This window comes from Carcharhinus amblyrhynchos, chromosome 14, assembly GCF_965287045.1.
Source record: "Carcharhinus amblyrhynchos chromosome 14, sCarAmb.v2.hapA, whole genome shotgun sequence".
NCBI classification, from domain to species: domain Eukaryota; kingdom Metazoa; phylum Chordata; class Chondrichthyes; order Carcharhiniformes; family Carcharhinidae; genus Carcharhinus; species Carcharhinus amblyrhynchos.
The window spans coordinates 29,987,641-30,005,931 of NC_137337.1; the positions used below are offsets into that span (position 1 = coordinate 29,987,641).

Sequence of the window (18,291 nt, forward strand, 5' to 3'; positions counted from 1 at the left end):
CTTCCCTCCCTGCAGAGTCCTGTGAAGAGATGCCAACGTTCTGAAAGTTCATGCAGAGCCATCCTTCAAGCCCTTCCCTCTGCAGTAAACAACAGAGGTTCCTATTGTCCAACAATGAGAAACTCAACACTGCCAATTTCTCATGTTCCATTTTTAACTTCATTTCATCCAGGCTTTGCGCGTGTGATATTTGCTCTGCTGACCAAGGACAAAGTTTATTATCTTCGCCCAACTCCACTACCTGAAAGTGCTGGGTGTTTCACCCAAATGCATTTTGCACCGCCCCTGAAAACAGGCGCCTGGGCTGTGACGCGTGATTAACATGCACAGGTTCAAAGTAATCCCGGCAGCAGGCCAACATTGTGCTGTCTGTTTATTTAAATGACAGTGGCACGCAGCCCAGTGCTAAACGTGGCCCGTTGTCAGCCTGGGGCACAGCAGGGGGCTGCCCTCTAACAATCCTCCGACTGGCAGTGGCCTCGCTCCTTCACTGCCTCCCAGGGCTGCGTGACTGTGGGCGGTTCAGCAGATGGGCCAGCAGCATCCCAATGAGGGGTGTGTGCATCCACTCTGATACTAGGCACAGGGCACACATGTGACACTGCACCCTCAGGGACACCACTTCATCCGCCTCGGAATCGGGACGAGCAAGACTCGCAGAACAGAAATCTCCATGAGCCTCAGGCGGGATATTACAATCTCGCCCGAATGAGGTTGTAGAATCCCACTCCCAGACTCTTCCTCCGAGCTGGTGTCTGCTGGAATACAGGGCGATTGCTTGACATTTTACAACAGGCCACCCTGCAGGATTTTTTCATTCATTCATGGGACATGGCATCGCTGACTATTTATTGCCCATCCCTAGTTGCCCTTCAAACTGAGTGGCTTGTTAGCCCATTTCAGAGGGGCATTGAGAATCAACCACATTGCTGGGGCTCTGGAGTCACGTAGGCCAGACGGGGTAAGGACGGCAGATTTCCTTCCCTAAAGGACATTGGTGAACCTGTTGAGTTTTTCCGACAACTGACAATGGTTTCATGGTCATCAGTAGATTCTTAATTCCAGATTTTTTTTATTGAATTCAAATATCACCAACTGCCGTGGTGGGATTTGAACCCGAGTCCCCAGAGCTTTAGCTGAGTTTCTGGATTAATGTCCTTGCGACAATACAACTAGGCCTCACTTAAGCATTAAAACAATGATTGGGGTCATGATGTTTAAGGAGAAATTGCCAGTCACGGATGCAGTAGCTGCAACACTAGCTGGTATTGATGGACAGGCGTCATTCATCCTCATTCACCGCATGTAACAATCCAAACTGGAGTCAGATATCGTCCCCCTGCCAGGTCCCGGGCTTTTAACTCTGCCTCGGTGAGGGAATGAATCTCCGGCACTCCACCCAGCTCTTGGATCTCTCCCAGTGTTGTGCTCCCTCTGTTGCTGCAATCACAAGGAGGAGGGGAATGCAGTGAGATTCCCAATGGTGCCACTGGAAATTCCTTACTGCCAAATGCCCCCTGCTCCCATGAGGTGCCGAGCTGCCCAGTGCTTCACCCAATCCTCACCCTCATCAGAAATCCAGGTGAGGTGCAGAAGAATGTGCAGATCCCGATGATGCGCACACATACAGCAACCATGGAAACTCATGACGGGGAATACTTTACACATCAAAGCCTGCCCTGGACACTAACCATTCAATGTTTCTGCTTTTCCCGCTTCCCTTTCATTCACTATTTATACTCACTCTTGCAGTGTGGAGGAAGTAGTATTTTTGACATTCTACCCAGCCCCTCAGCTGGATTCCAATGTCTGCTGTTCTGCTTAGTCCCTTGGGGTCAAAGAGAACAGAGAACTATAGCACAGGAACAGGCCCTTCAGCCCTCCAAGCCTGCACCGGCCATGCTGCCCGTCGAGGATGACATACTTCCACACTAAACACATGTTCTCAGTGAGGGAATTCAATGCGTGACCTATAGTCCCTGTCAGGGGCAGACGGTGGCTGGAGGAGTGGGTGGGTGAGGTACCCAGGTTGCTATGCTCTCCTTTCGCTGTTGGCACTTGGCTTCAGCTTGCACTCAGGATGATGAGACTTGGTACTCAGCAACTTGCCAGCTTTTCCTCAACTTTCTTGAGCTAGCGCCAGGTGTCGGTGGGGATGTTGCACTTTTTCAAGGAGTCTTTGAGGGTCTCCTTGAAGTGTTTCTTTCGCCCGACATGTTGCTTGTCATGTCAAAGCTCCGAATACAGCGCTTGTTTCGGGGGTTTTGTGTCGGGCATGCGGGCAATGTGGCCTTGCCCAGAGGAGCTGATCGAATGTGGTCAAAGCTTCGATGCTGGGCTTGTCAGCCTGAGTGACAATACTGATGATGGTGTGCCTATCCTGCCAATGGATTTGCAGGATCTTGAAGAAGCTGGTGGTATTTCTCCGGGGTTTTGAGGTGTGTCTGCTGTACAGAGTTCATGGCTCTAATTTTGTGACCTTTTCCCGTCCAACTTGCAGTGAGGCGAGGTGGTAAGATCAGGTGGGTGGCGAAACGTCACCCGGTTTGTGGCCTCACCTAATCTTACCGACATTGTTTTGCTGGCAAAAATCGGCTTTGCACCGTTTCTGGAGCGCATCAACCATACTCATGATCTCATCGCCATGGGATTGGGTTCAAGCACCTGCATCCCTCAAACACCAGATTCCTGATTTCTCCCAGGCCCAGCAGTGAATTCCTTGAGGATACACAGGGAAACATTCAGCCCAATGAGTGTGAGAGAATCAGTGAATGGGAGCAAAAGGGGGAAGTTATTGAGTGAGCAAGAGAGTGAATCAGTGAGAGCGAGTGTGTCTGCAAACCTCAGTGAGAATAAACTGAGTAATAGACTGAGTGAAATACTGAGTGAGGGACCGAGTGAGAGGCCGAGTGAAATACCAAGTGAGGGACCGAGTGAAATACCGAGTGAGGGACCGAGTGAAATACCGAGTGAGGGACCGAGTGAAATACCGAGTGAGGGACCGAGTGAAATACCCAGTGAGGGACCGAGTGAAATACCCAGTGAGGGACCGAGTGAAATACCCAGTGAGGGACCGAGTGAAATACCCAGTGAGGGACCGGGTGAAATACCCAGTGAGGGACCGGGTGAAATACCCAGTGAGGGACCGGGTGAAATACCCAGTGAGGGACCGGGTGAAATACCGAGTGAAATACCGAGTGAAATACCGAGTGAGGGACCGAGTGAGGGACCGAGTGAGGGACCGAGTGAAATACCCAGTGAGGGACCGAGTGAAATACCGAGTGAGGGACCGAGTGAAATACCGAGTGAGGGACCGAGTGAAATACCCAGTGAGGGACCGAGTGAAATACCCAGTGAGGGACCGAGTGAAATACCCAGCGAGGGACCAAGTGAAATACCCAGCGAGGGACCAAGTGAAATACCCAGTGAGGGACCGGGTGAAATATCGATTAAGAGATCAAATGAGTGACCGAGTGAAATACTGAGTGAGGCACCAAGTGAAATACCGAGAGAGAAACCAAATGAGAGAGTCAATGCATTTAGAATAGAGGAGTGATATGAGACAGTGTTGTGGAGTGAGAATGAGTAAAGATGAGAGTAACTAAGAAGTGAGTGAGTGAGGAGTGAGCGTGGATCTGTAATAGTGAGTATGTGAACATGAAAGTTCCATTGTGGCACTGAGTGATTCTCGGAGAATGAATGTGGGTCGGTGACTGGATGAGAGTAAGAGTCACGTTGCAAGGGACATGAAGCAACCTCAAGCAGGTTTTGACCTGAGTGATTGCCTTCTCACCCAGCCCAAATCCTCCCACAACCAGGCCTGAGAGGGGAGAAGGGAAAACCAGAACTCAGGTCTCACACTTTGTAACGTTGCCACATTGAGCTGACCTCTCCCCACCGATCCCAAAAGTACAATCGGGGGCAACTGAGCTAAATTCATTGCATTGGGAAAAGCAATCGCTATTGCACCTTCACACCCAGTCTAGGCTTGTGACCCAGACAGAAATTTGCTGATAATGTCATGTTCTCTACATCTTTCTGTTTATGTTTTTCATTCCTGTTTCTATGGTAATAACTTTGCATAACAGTAATTTAGAAATTCAGGAGCAACAAGGAGACTGTTGCTATGATACAATCACAACAAACGGAGTGCTGAAGGGGAACTACATCAAAATTCAAAAAAAACATTGTGATTCCAAGTTTGTGCCTTCAATATTAATATCCTCCTGTAAACTATAAAATCATGTGATAGAAGTTTTAGACTTCATTTGTTGCACGGCATACTGATTACAAATTTTATTTGCAATCTAGAATATTCTTTATCCCGATAATTCATTATTGTGACAAAAAGAGTTAAACTGTACCAAATGTGCACTGGCGCCGAGTTATTTGTGGTGCTGTATCACCTCTTTTCACCCTATTTCTGTTGTCTGAATGAGAGGAAATTTTCTCCACTCACAAGTACTGCTGCCTCACAGCGCCCGGGTTCGATTCCAGGCTTAGGTCACTGTGCGGAGTCTGCACGTTCTCCCCGTGCCTGCGTGGGTTTCCTCCAGGCGCTCCGGTTTCTCCCCATAGTCCAAAAGATGTACTGGTTAGGTGCATTGGCTATGCTAAATTCTCCCTCAGTATATCCGAACAAGCACTGGAGTGTGGCAACTAGGCGATTTTCACAGTAACTTTATTGTAGTGTTAATGCAAGCCTACTAGTGACACTAATAAATAAACCTAAACAAAGTATATGTTATTAAAGATGCAGAGTGAATTGATCAGGAGACACTTTGCAAATGACTCATTTTCCCCTGAATTCACCATGGAATTCATTGAATCAATTTTTCTGGAACAAGGCAGTTCATGTTTACAGGGCAGCAACACTCAGACCATGAACTCCTGGTGGACAATTACAGATTCGTGCCTCTGGCTGCAACTATAGGAACTGGAAACAAGATCTAATGTCATCTAACTTTGATGCCAGCTGCAGGTAGCGTCACATATTCCTAAAGCTTTCATGACTGGCCATCCCCAAAGGGAGAAATTGCAGGGCTACAGGGATGGTTAGCAGGCAAGTTCCTCCTTTTTAAGATAAGAACAGACACAATGGCCTCCTTCTGTGCTGTAACCATTCTCTGATTCTATGAATTGCTTGTCCAGTTAATGCACACATTTTCCCATTGCATGTGTCTTCCGCAACAAATCAATGCAAGTATTCCAAGAAAGTTAATTAAACACACAGTTATTTTCAATGGCCCCAGGACTGATTTTCCCCTGGTTGTTCACACCAGAGGCTGGGTGATTAATCCTTATTCCCAGAAACGCCAGAAAAATCCTGGAGGATTGCCAGTCCTAATTACAGTCCATGCCCTTCTGAAACTGGAATCAAAACTCCTTTCAGTTACACCGACATATCTGGATCAGAAAACCAAAGAACATGAGGCAAAATTGATAGTCTAAGTCTGGAAGTGGCTCCACATCTGACTATGCAGAACACGCCAGTGGAAGTCATTGCACAACATTTTTATTGGACACTAAACTAGAGTTAAACTCTAATCACATTCCAAAGAGAGCTCAAACTTTACTTAATAAACTAAAGCAGAACTTTTTATTGTTTTGCGTGTGGGTAGTCTTATCCAGGTTCCCAATGTATTAGAATTTAATACAGACCAACGTGAACATGCTCGGACCTGTCTGTGGGAGTCAGATTTGCAACCTGGGAATATAAATCAGAAATCACTAGCTGCCAGTTGATTCTGCTGCTAAAGTAATAATTATCAATAACACAATACAGACATGTTATCAATAATATGACACTGACACGTTATCAATAACATGACACTGACACGTTATCAATAACATGACACTGACACGTTATCAATAACATGACAGGCGTGTATCAATAACATGACACTGATATGTATCAATAACATGAAACTGACGTGTATCAATAACATGACACTGACACATACCAATAATATGACGCTGACACATTATCAATAACATGACACTGACATGTATCAATAACATGACTGGCATGCATTGATAACATGGCACTGACATGTTATCAATACATGACACTGACATGTTATCAATAACACAACACTGACATGTCATCAACAACATTATACTAACGTGTTATCAATAACATGACACTGACATGTATCAATAACATGACACTGACATGTATCAATAACATGACACTGACATGTATCAATAACATGACACTGACATGTATCAATAACATGACACTGACATGTATCAATAACATGACACTGACATGTTATCAATAACACAACACTGACACGGTATCAATAACACACCACTGACACGGTATCAATAACACACCACTGACACGGTATCAATAACACACCACTGACACGGTATCAATAACAGGACACGAACATGTTATCAATAACATTACACTGACATGTCATCAATAACATTATACTGATGTGTTATCAGTAACATGGCACTGACTTGTCATCAATAAAACAACACTCACATGCCATCAATAACAAAACACTGACAGACTATCAATAACATGACACTAACATGTTATCAATAACATTACAGTGACATGTATCAATAACAGGACTCTGGCCTGTTATCAATAACATTATATTGACGTGTCGTCAATAACATGACACTGACATATTATCAATAATATTACACTGACATGTCATCAATAACATTGCATTAACATGATATCAATAAAATACCTAAAGGCAATTCAAGGCCTGGATGCAAAAGGACTCAGCACTATCTAAAGTAAAACATATAATATTACATGGGGGATTCAGGGAACAGCCCTCAGATGAAATAAACATTACTGGATGAAGAAAGACAAGCTCAGTGTTGAGGATGGCATCATCTTCTGGGGGTCCCATGTAGCTGTTCCTTGCCCAGTGCGATGTCTGATACTTACGGAATTTTACCATAGCCACCCTGGGATTTTTGAAGCTGAAATGTTAGCCTGGGCTATAATAGAGGCCTGGCCTTGATGCAGACATTACCAACTTGGTCAGACAGTGTGAGAAACTTCCCCCCCTTCTACATCCCTGGGAGCAGCCAGGTAAGCCCTGGTGCAAGGGTATGTGGATTTTGCCCGGCCTTTTCTGAATCCCATATTCTTAATGATGGTCGATGCACATTCCAAATGGTTGGAGATACATCACTTGAGCTCCACCACTTCCCCATGCTACCATTGAGAAACTACGACAATGTCTCTGCATGCGCTGGATACCTGAAGTCCTGGTCTCTGACAATGGCATTGCCTTTAATAGCACTGAGTTTCAGGCCTACATGCTTTCCAATGGAATCAAACACATTAGGGTAGAACCCTATCACCCATCATCAGATGGGTTGGCTGAACAGGCGGTGCAGACTTACAAGCTCGTCATGAAGAAACAACCTGCAGCATCCATAGAGACCAAACTGGCATGATTTTTATTCGACTGTGGGACTACCCTTCACACAGCGACAGGAATCACCTCTGTGGAATTGTTAATGGGGCGTGGGCTTCAGACAAGATTAAGTCTACTGTTCCCAAACATGGCAGGGAGTGTGGAGTCCCAACAAGAAAACCATAAGAAGAGCTATGATTCTGAAAGGGCAGAAAGAACGTTCAAAACCGGTCAACCAATCTATATGAGGAATTTCGGATATACCTTCAGTTGCAAGTGCAAGGCAAAATTGTCAAGTCAGCCCCGCATTCTTTGACTCCTGATCATCTCAGGAGTAGGGAGTCCGTGCCAGCACAGACATCATTACCAGCCATGGAGATGACCACTGCCAGCATCAAGCCACATCTAGATGCCAACCCTAAACCTGCCTCTGCGGGTGATGAGGACACAGATTCTGAGAAGGAAGCAGAAGAGACCAACACCCTGACTGAAGTGAGGCCTCAGGAGAACCAGTGTTTACAGTGCTCCCTTCGGAAGTGAAGGTCTCCAATCTGCTTCACACCCTTGATCCGGTCCTGCCTCCAATTGACGCCAGGCCAATTACTAGCAGTTGAAAGGCGGGGATGTTGGGAAAGAAATGGACTTGAAGGGAGAGGAATGCTATGATGGCCACAGGGGATCGTCAATAGACCTCCCAATGGGTCTTGTAGAGCACAACTTCTCCTGTGAAGCGAATGGAGGCTCACCCAATAGGGAAGGAGCAGTGGGGGATTTAAATCCAGCTGATTCCACTCAGGCCAGGGGTTGAAGGACACAGGGCTGACCTGTACAGCGTAGCCACTGAGCAGCACTTTCAGCACCTTATAAATAAAGGGTGATGGTGATGGAAGACTATCCTTGGTCAGATTATTACAACAAAACACTCAATATATTTGTATACTTGTTATTTGGCTTTTCTACCTCAGTTAAGTTTCCACAATGGTTTCTATTTGCAAGTAGTTTATTAGGCAGGTTACAATACTCTACTTTGCACAAATAAGATGATTATACTGGAACCATAATCAAGGTTAAGACTGTATTACATTGGCATACTGAGTAATTATCTCAATATTCATAATAAATATTCTAATATATTCTTCTTGCAACTCTAGCTTGGGCAAATTAGTCTTTGTAATTATAGTCATGACTGTCTTTCCTCCTAATATAGCACTGTCTTTTCCATTACTGCGTGCTGTGAGTTACATTAATTCACCTCGACAATATGTGGAAAACAATGTTATACTCTCTTCACTTACTAGGGTGTTATCACAGTGGGCAGCTCTTATAGATTACAACAGAAGACAAAGGATGGAAAGATCTCATCTTAACTACCTGACCCCAAGATACTCGGTTCCAACAGCCCAATGCAGAGCCACCAGCTCCCTTTGTTTAAGAGTTGAAGCACAATACTTCATAAAAAAGCAGCAATGAAAATGATTCAGCACATCTGTTCCCAGAAATAGCTGGCCTGAAATGTGAAAGGTGGATTATTCAATGACCTATGGTGATATCTGCAGGAGATATCTTTCCTTGGAAATAATTTAAGTTTGTATTTGTCAAGACTTAACGGTCTTATCTTGACTGAAAAAGTGCTTTATATTAAAGCCTTCCCACTGTCTTAAATTTGTACATCAGCCGAAGCATCAAAAGTGAGCGAAAATAAGCCAATTTACTTTCTGCTCACATTGTGGGGTTACTGCTGATTGCTAATGCACTTGGTTAACTTCCAGATGCCAATTATTTCTATCTGCCCATTGTTTGGGAGCTGGCCTAATTTGAGAGGGTTGGAGAAGAGCACGGCAGAACTACTGCTCCCAACTGAGTTCTAAACAACAGCAAATGGTCAAACATCAATTGAATTTTGGTCCCTAGGACCAAAAAAGGAACGAGCGAGGCTTATTAATTTGGTCTCCATGGAACTGGCCGAAGAAGTTCACAAACTCCAAAACCCCCAATTATATTTGCAGCATCAGATAGATCTCATTCAGATCATCTGTGTGTGTGGTATAAAGTCGATGCAATCCTCCAGGTTTCCTGGCTGCACTCGTGCATCGAGAGGCATTAAATGACCCGTAGACTTCCTAATCTTCTGGAAGCAGCAGGAGATTTTGCATCAGGTTTCTGGCAACCTGACTCAGATCTCCAGCTTCTCCTCCAGGCCTTCTCTGGAGAAATGGGGCGGCAATGTTGAAGGGAGAGATTTTTTTATCACTGGAGGGACAGGAACACTCTGCAATATTTATATTTAACAATTTGCTCTGATTTAGTTTCAAATTCTCAACCCAGTGAACTGGTCGAAGCTCCGGTAATCCAATAGGAAAACATTTTTAGGGCTGTTTGCATTAACCAGGTCCAAAGAAATTATAATCTCCCTGGACATACAGCTCTCTGGAGCATTCAGCAGCTGAAATGAACACGAATATTGTAGTAATAAAGCTAATCAAATATCAAGGCCTACATTGTTTCTGTCATGTCAGTGCTAATGGAATAAAAAAAATGCCATTTTAAAAATATAAATAAATTTAATACTGTTCAATGCAGGCACAGGCTGCAATTACTAACAGTATTGTTAATATGTTCAAAAACATATGCATGTTCAGGGCAGCACAGTGGCACAGTGGTTAGCACTGCTGTCTCACTGTGCCAGAAACCTGGGTTCGATTCCCAGCTTGGGTCACTGTTTGTATAGAGTTTGCATGTTCTCCCTGTGTCTGTGTGGGTTTCCTCCGGGTGCTCTGGTTTCCTCCCACAGTCCAAAGATATATGGGTTAGGTGATTGGCAATGTGAAATGGATTCTAGTGTCCAAATATATGCAGGTTAGGTGGTTTGGCTATGCTAAATCATCCCCTACTGTCTTAAAATGTGTAGATTATTGGGGTAAATATGTAGGTTTTCAGGGATAGGGCCTGGATGGGATGCTCTTTCAAAGAGTCAGTGCAGACTCAATGGGCTGAATGGCCTTCTTCTGCACTGTAGGAATTCATTGTAAAATAACAGTTTCTCTTTAGAGTACAATCAGGAATCCAGGCACACATTTTGCCTATAATTGCAACTTTTTAAAAATGCATTTTTCTCCTCGGTTTCCATCCACAACTCAGTTATGTAGAAAACCCAACACAAAATCTTCCATGAACCAGTGCAGTAATGTTTATAAATGTAAAAAAGAATTGTATTCTTTGATAAATTGAAGAGTGGTGACTAGGTGCACTTTGATTAATATGGCTGAGTGGCATAGTGGCACAATGGCACTGCTGCCCCATCGCACCAGCGACCCAGGTTTGATTCCAGCCTTGGGTCACTGACTGTGTGGAGTTTGCACGTTCTCCCCATGTTTGTGTGGGTTTCTTCTGGGTGCTCCGGTTTCCTCCCACAATCCAAAGATGTGCAGGTTACGTTGATTGGCCACATAAAATTGACCCTTACTATCCTAAGATGTGTAGGTTAGGGGGATTAGCAGGATAAAACATGGGATTATGGGGATAGGGCAAGGGTAAGATGCTCTGTCAGAGAGTTGGTGCAGACTTGATGGACCAAATGGCCTCCTTCTGCACTGTAGGGATTCTATGAAAATTAAACATTTTAAATCACAATGTCTAGTCCATCATCTGTTAATAACCTGATTCTAAATGACTGAAAATGATTTCAGAAAACATACCAAATTACTTGCTATTGATATTAGTGGATAGGGGCTTTCAGCAAAGGTAGCTAGGTATTTTTACAATCGTTCAGAAGTCAGGGCCATTCTTCTTCAGATGTTTATAATCGGTTTTTACGGCAACAAACTCGTATTACTGATTATAACGCAATTTATTCCAGGGCCCAGGGTTGTTCTTTTTGTCCCAGTAGATATCAGGGCTAAACATTGCCAGAAGTGAAAGGTAAAGCCCAGCACCAGTAGCTCCAAGTCCAATGAAGATGAACAGGGGAATCAAACTCAGGTGCTTCCTGGCTTGAGTAACCATGAGGAGGAACATTGCTGCTCTCAGCCTCTGCATTTTTAGCTGCTTCAGATTACAATCTAATGCTTTTAAAACTTGCCTTTTAATGCCTTCATGCTCAAAAGCAGCAGTTTAATTTTCCCCTCGAAGGACTGGAAATGAGTGTAATTAGTGGAAACTCACCATGGTGATTATCTGAGAGCGTAGCCAGTCTTTGGACAGGGGCTGCCTCCAGCACAATGGTTCTAAACCAGCCCAAAAGATCGTGAGGCGGGGGTGTATCATGTTTCCAGTATATTATGGATTTTCAGTCAATGCCTAAACATTTTGAACTTAGTCTATTACAAAAGACCTCTGCAAATTACGTACAGTTGACATTTTGAGCTCCAGACAGTCCTGAGTCTCAAGCAATTACCTAATCAAATATGACGATTCAAAACCAGCCAGGAAACTCACACACTTCTTTGTTTAAGGATGGACCGCAAACAAAAGAACTACGGCCAGGATTTTCCAGCTCCCACCCAGGGTCGGGATTTTCCGATGTCCCCAAGTTTTCCATTCTTGCCTGTGATGGGTTTGCTGTGGGCAGGACTGGAAAATCCCAGGCTGACCCTTTTTCACAGACAAAAGAAACATCCAAACTCACATGTTAGACAAATTTCAAAATGTCAAACGACAATGCTGGTGTGTAATCAAAACACCACCCCCCTATTGGAAAAAGGACTTTCAACTTGTACAAGTCACATGGTGAAGAAACCACTTTGTGGTCTGCTTTTATTATAACCGCACAAGCTGTTCTGCAGACATAGTCTGTCAGCTCCAAGTCAACTAAGCAGCTAAAATAGCAATAACTTGAACTGCACATTAGGGTTTTAATGGAAGGGACTACAGAGATATTGGTCCAAAGATGTGTGGTTAAGTTGATTGACCTTGCTAAATTGACCAATAGTGTCAAGGGGAATAGCAGGGTTAATATGCGGGTTTATGGGAATAGGGCCTGGGTGGGATTCTGGTTGGTGCAGACTCAATGGGCTGAATGGCCTCCTTTTGCACTGTAGGGATTCTATGGATTCTATGAACAAGTTATCTGACCATGAAACATCCTGACTATGTCTGATCCTGCCCTGATTTGATTCCCCTCTTGATTCACACTTTCCAGCAAGACACTGTGGAGTGATAGTTTGATATGGTGATAGGGGGAGATGAAGCAGTGCGAAAGGAGATGTGTACTGCACAGAAAGACCAGCACGGACCAGCAGGTAGGAATGGCCCTTTTCTACATGGTACATGTGATCCATTGGCCAAAAGTGGCACAGGCAGCAAGGTCTATATTGTGGTATTAGGGCTGCTGGCCTGGATGAGCTCGGTATCTCAGATTGGGAATCAAATTCGTGTCCCTCTGATCCTTTTTGGCTTGGTCTTTTCTAGATGCCGCAGTTTAAGGCTCATCACAACCTTCTCCGGTGAAATTAAAGATGGGCATTCAATGCCAGCCTTGGCATATCTTTCTTCAACTGTTCGATTTTCTCACTGCCATCTTTTTTATTTGCACGTCTTTTTGACTTTGGCAATGTTGAAGAATTAACATGAGTATAGTGATGTGGGGGTGGAATTCCTGTGGCTGCTCTAGCAGTCTCCCATTGTAACTTTGACAGAAGATTGGCTTAAGCTCTGAACAGAAACAGCTTTTGAAAACTCAATAGAAGCCTGACAGAAATGTCATCGTTATGTTACGGGCAGCATGTGAACTTATAGGGCTGGAAAAGACTCTGCAGTCCCAAAACATGAAGCTCCAGTGCTTAGTCATGCATTGCTAAGTCACATTAGACACGCTATTCTATATTGTCATGGTCTTGTCCTTTCATTCACTTCTTCATTCTAAATTCTGACTTCTTTGAACAAGTCAGCATTTTATCTCTACTGAACACAAGTGTCTTTAACTTGAAATGTGGGTTTTTGACTTATTTGGAAATAGGACACTATTGGCACTTGAGTTTGATGCTTTCATATGGGACACAACATCAGGCTAAAGGGGCAATCCTTTAAGACAGGGATGGGGAGGAATTTCTTCAGCCAGAAAGTGGTGAATCTGTGGAACTCTTTGCCAGAGAAGGCAATGGAGGCCAGGTCATTGTCTTTAAGACAGAGGTAGATAAGTTCTTGATTAATAAGGGAATCAGGGGATATGGGGAAAAGGCAGGAGAATGGGGATGAGAAAAATATCAGCCATGATTGAATGGCGGTGCAGACTCGATGGGCCGAGTGGTCTAATTCTGCTCCTATATCTTATGGCCTTATATATCCATCAAAGCTCCATTAAATTCTGTGAAGAAAATAAGAAACTTTTTGCCTATTATTTCCCAAGTCAGTTTCTGAAGGCAGTGACATGGTTCTGCAGACACTGATCACTGTTAATTAGAACTTATTTTATGCCCCATCAAAGTCAATCACATCTTGGAGAAGAATGTTAACAGTGGGCATTAGTTATAACAATGATGTTTCTTTACTATCCAAGCATCTCCAGTCTCACCGTATTGCTGGAAAGGAAACATCAAGGGGTGGCACAGTGTCACAGTAGTTAACACTGCTGCCCCACAGTGCAAGGGGAACGGGTTCGATTCCCGGCTTGGGTTACTGTCTGTGCGGAGTCTACGTTTTTTTTCTGTATCTGTGTGGGTTTCCTCCCTGTGCTCCAGTTTCCTCCCAAAGTCTGAAAGACATGCCGGTTATGTGCATTGGCTGTGCTAAATTCTCCCTCAGTGTACCCATACAGGCATTGTGATTTTCACAGTAACTTCACTGCAGTGTTAACGTAAGTCTACTTGTGACACTAATAAATAATAAAGAAAATAAAGTTGAACTGATCAGCAGTTAACAAGATGGCCCATTATTGTCTGGAGGTTCGTTGAGATGAATCTCACTTCAATGTGCATTCTTTTTTTATTATTAGTGTCACAAGGCTTACATTAACACTGCAATGAAGTTACTGCGAAACCCCCTCTAGTCGCCACACTCCGGCACCGGTTCAGGTACACTGAGAGAGAGTTTAGCATGGCCAATGCACCTAACCTGTACGTCTTTTGGACTGTGGGAGGAAACCAGAGCACTCGGAGGAAACCCACACTCATCATGTGCGATTACAGACATTGAGAAGCACCTAATGTTTGTGATGGGGTTCTCAAAAGCTGGCAAGATATCCAGGTCACCTCCTTTGAGGAAGGCCAACACATTAAGTGCCAATCAAGCACTTAGGTGGCCAGTGGGAGGCCTGTCCTGGGAGCAAGGACCCAAGGGCAGAAATCCTGCTCTGCCGAGAGGATCCAAGGCCCATGCTCAGCGAAGTATGCAGGCCACAGGTTACTGCAGGCAAGGTGGATCATGGGGATATGGTGTGGGGTGGCGGGGGCTCGCTGGCTGGGAGGGGCGGGGAGCGGGGGCAGAGGGGGTCAGAAGAAAAGGCAGGAGGGTGGTTCTCAGAAGGCAGCCCTTCATCCTGATGCCAGGACCCTCAATCAGACACTGAATGCCTGACAATGAAGGATCCCATGGGAGCCTGCAAGCTACCCCATAAGGGTTTGCTATTTCAGCTCCCAGTGTGGTGACTGTCCTATGTGTCACAGAGCGAGATAAGACCCTTATTAATTGCCCACTTGGCGGCTTCCACTGGTGCTCAGGAGGGAAGGCTGTCTATCAGCCTTCCTGTCCTGGATCCAATCGGGGCAGATGTAGGACCTGCTATGCAAGTTGCTGACTGAAAGAGCTGATGCTGATGCAAATGGCCTCCTTGTGCACTGTAAACAACTCTGAGATTTTATGGTTTTATCTCACATACTTCGCAGCTAACATGGGGCCTTTTGAAGCATAGTAAGCATAGTCTGCTGTAATTCAGGGAAACCCAGCAGCCAATTTGTCTACAGCAAGGCCCAACAAGCAGCAATGAGATAAAATGATTAAAAGACATGGGCCAAATGTGGGCATTTGGGACTAGCTTAGTGGTAAAAACTGGACAACATGGACAAGTTGGGCCGAAGGGCCTGTTTCCATGCTGTAATCCTCTGTGACTCTTTTGCCGGTATTTTACCGCCCGAGGCCAACGGAGAATTTCGTCCTGCGAACCTCACCTGCCCGATTCTGGGACGGGTAAGGCAGTAAAATTCCAGCCTATGATTCTATCTGTTTGACGATGTTGAGTAAGGTATAAATATCTGTGAGGGCAAGAAGTCAGTTTTATTGTTCTTCTTTTGTTTCCGTGTGAACAGGGGCTCAATTACTTAAATGAGTTTGACAGTCTCTGTCAGGAGGAAGGATCTGGCTGTGCATTATCTGTTCCCTTTGGTTCCAGTAAGTTGATGTAAATGGGTAGTAATGGGGATCCCATCTATCAGCATAAATGAAAACATGAATGGGATTACAAATTTCTCCCAGATTTACATTATTACTGTCCTGATCCTGCAATGATGGAAGTGACATTAAATGAAAAATATAGTTTTTTAATCAAAAAGCTTTTAAATTAGAAAGCTGTCGGCATGAGACAATCACTTGTCTTTAAGTAAAACAGCATTACATGGTAATGATGCATTTTTAAAAGATATTCTTCACATTGCAAGTTTAATCTTCCCTGAATAACTCTTGTGTAAAAAGTAGTTTAATCAATGCTTTAGTTTTCAAAATAACCACCCGAACTAAAATGAAAACATCTCGACGATAGTTTGACAGGAAATCATCTCAATGTGTTCAAATTTATAGACTCAATCTGCTAACCATTATTTATTTATTATTGTCACAAGTAGGTTTACATTAACACTGCAATGAAATTATTGTGAAAATCCCCTAGTTGCCAGACTCCAGCACTTGTTCGGGTACACTGGGGGAGAATTCAGCATGGCCAATGCACCTAACCAGCATGTCTTTCAGTCTGTGGGAGGAAACCGGAGCACCTGAAGGAAACTCACACAGACACGGGGAGAATGCAGACTATGCACAGGCAGTGACCAAAGCCGGGAATCGAACCGGGTCCCTGGCGCTGTGAGGCAGCAGTGCTAACCACTTGTCATTGTGCTGCCTGGACTTGAAAAGTCAATTAAGTTAAATGGAATCTATTTATTAATTGCCTCCTCAAGAACAATCAGCAGATTCAATGCACTCAACATTGTGATTCAGTCCAGCTTTGGCAATATATATACATCATACCTTAAATTTTAAATGCAGTTCCATGTTGGTAAAATACAGTAACTAATCTAACATAGCCAGTCTTGTAACAATATCACATTCCAAATCTGCAAAAAGCATGCAAAAGCCAGCAGATAGGCTTGTTTACATTTCAACCATTCTATCCCAGACCTAACAACTATGCAGGGCTAAGTAATAATAACCTGGACATGTTTCAGGAGCTCCAGGCTGATCCAGCTGGGTTGGTTCTTCTGGTATAGACTTCATGTTCATTGCACATAAATCAGGTCCTGGAGGAGGCAAATTTATAGAATCTACAAGATTCTGCATACTATCTCTTTTGTGTCTGATTTGTTTTAATCAGTAGTTGGTAGGAGCAATAGTACAGGAAGAATGATGACATGTTCCCTGAATAATCTCTTTTTAAGCTGTTGTATTAACATCTTGCTGATGTCATTCAGACCCAGTTTACAATGACAGCTACAAATGAAAACCATTTAAATCAATTTTACAGCTTAATAGCCATAGTAAAATGAATGTGTAAGATACTAACAACCTCTTGGGCAGAGCAGGTAAAAAGCTTTACTTGTGGAATAGTTCTGTCATAAAACTTACTCAGATGAAGTGTGTGTGTAAATGGGATAGCCAGAAGACCACAGCTAATCACACAAATTGGTTTCTTGCCACATCCAGAGCTTAATCCCTAACAAGAAGTACTCGCCTGGAATCAGCAAGGTCAAGGCTTCTCATCAGAAAGGAATCAGACAAACAGCACAATGTGCCATTGTTTCAGAAACTATTCTAGAGACTGCAACAAGACGATATTGTCCATTAGTTATCATTGCAGATCCTGCTATCATATCCCAGCTGCTACAGCCTATCCACTGCCTCATTTGTTTGTTCACTTTTACAACCAGTAAAAAGAAACAGCTTTTCACCCTGTCAAGATTGTAGTTGTGTTGTTTTGTGCTGATGGCAACATTTTATTTTCTCCTCATTTCTTCTTTTTCCTTCCTATGCCATAAAGGGAAATGGGGACAGGAATGGGAAAGTCAGTCCCATTCAACTGTCCCAAGGAGTCAGTGCTTTGGGAATTCCGAAGCGTCCCATGGCACATCTTCCAGGGTAAATCCAATCTCCAACAGTCTGGAAACTGGTGGTTCAAACCCTCTTCTCCGGTGCTTGAAATAATAGATATTGAGAGATTGTTTCCTGTTGCGGGAGAAAACAAGAGGGTATAATCTCAGAGTAAAGGGTCACCCATTTATGACAGAGATAAGGAGGAATTTCTTCTCTCAGGGGGTAATGAATTTGTGGAATTCTTTACTGCAGAGGACTGTGGAGGCTGGGCATTTGGGATGTTCAGGACTGAGATAGACAGATTTCTAATCAGTAAAGGAATCAAGGGTTTTGGGGAAAGTGGAGTTGAGGATGATCATTTTAAATCTCATTGAATGGCAAAGCAGACTCCATAGGCCAAATAGCCTACTTCTGTTCCTACGTCTTATTTCTTAAATAATTTTACAAGTGTGAAGACTTTTGGATGAAATAGTCTTTGGAAAGTTTCCTCTTCTTTAAGATCTCACATTGACAATGTCTAAGTAATCAGAACGCTTATGTTGTGCTATGGAGATTATACATTTATAGCTCAGCCTTGAAGTTTGCCAATGTCCAACCATTGCCGCAATGTTACAAGCATTTTGTTTTAGTAGACTGGCACACAGAGCAATTCAATGCATTTATTTGC

General features: G+C 43.8%; 1 protein-coding gene and 1 pseudogene across 5 annotated transcripts in view; both read right to left on the minus strand.

Annotated features, from left to right (window-relative positions):
* The window catches only part of eml1 (EMAP like 1), a 203,686-nt gene that overhangs the window by 156,418 nt on the left and 28,977 nt on the right, over positions 1-18,291 (minus strand). For 4 of the 5 annotated variants that reach the window (XM_080202532.1, XM_080202528.1, XM_080202527.1 and 1 more), the window contains exon 1: positions 16,748-16,934. The exons of the other annotated variant lie outside the window; for it this stretch is intronic. In XM_080202532.1, coding sequence (XP_080058658.1) covers positions 16,748-16,874 — 127 coding nt within the window. In that variant the 5' untranslated portion in view covers positions 16,875-16,934. Of the gene's footprint in view, positions 1-16,747; positions 16,935-18,291 lie in introns of those variants that run through there. 5 annotated transcript variants of the gene reach the window in all.
* LOC145352233 (cytochrome c oxidase subunit FA4 pseudogene) lies at positions 11,163-11,411 on the minus strand (annotated as a pseudogene).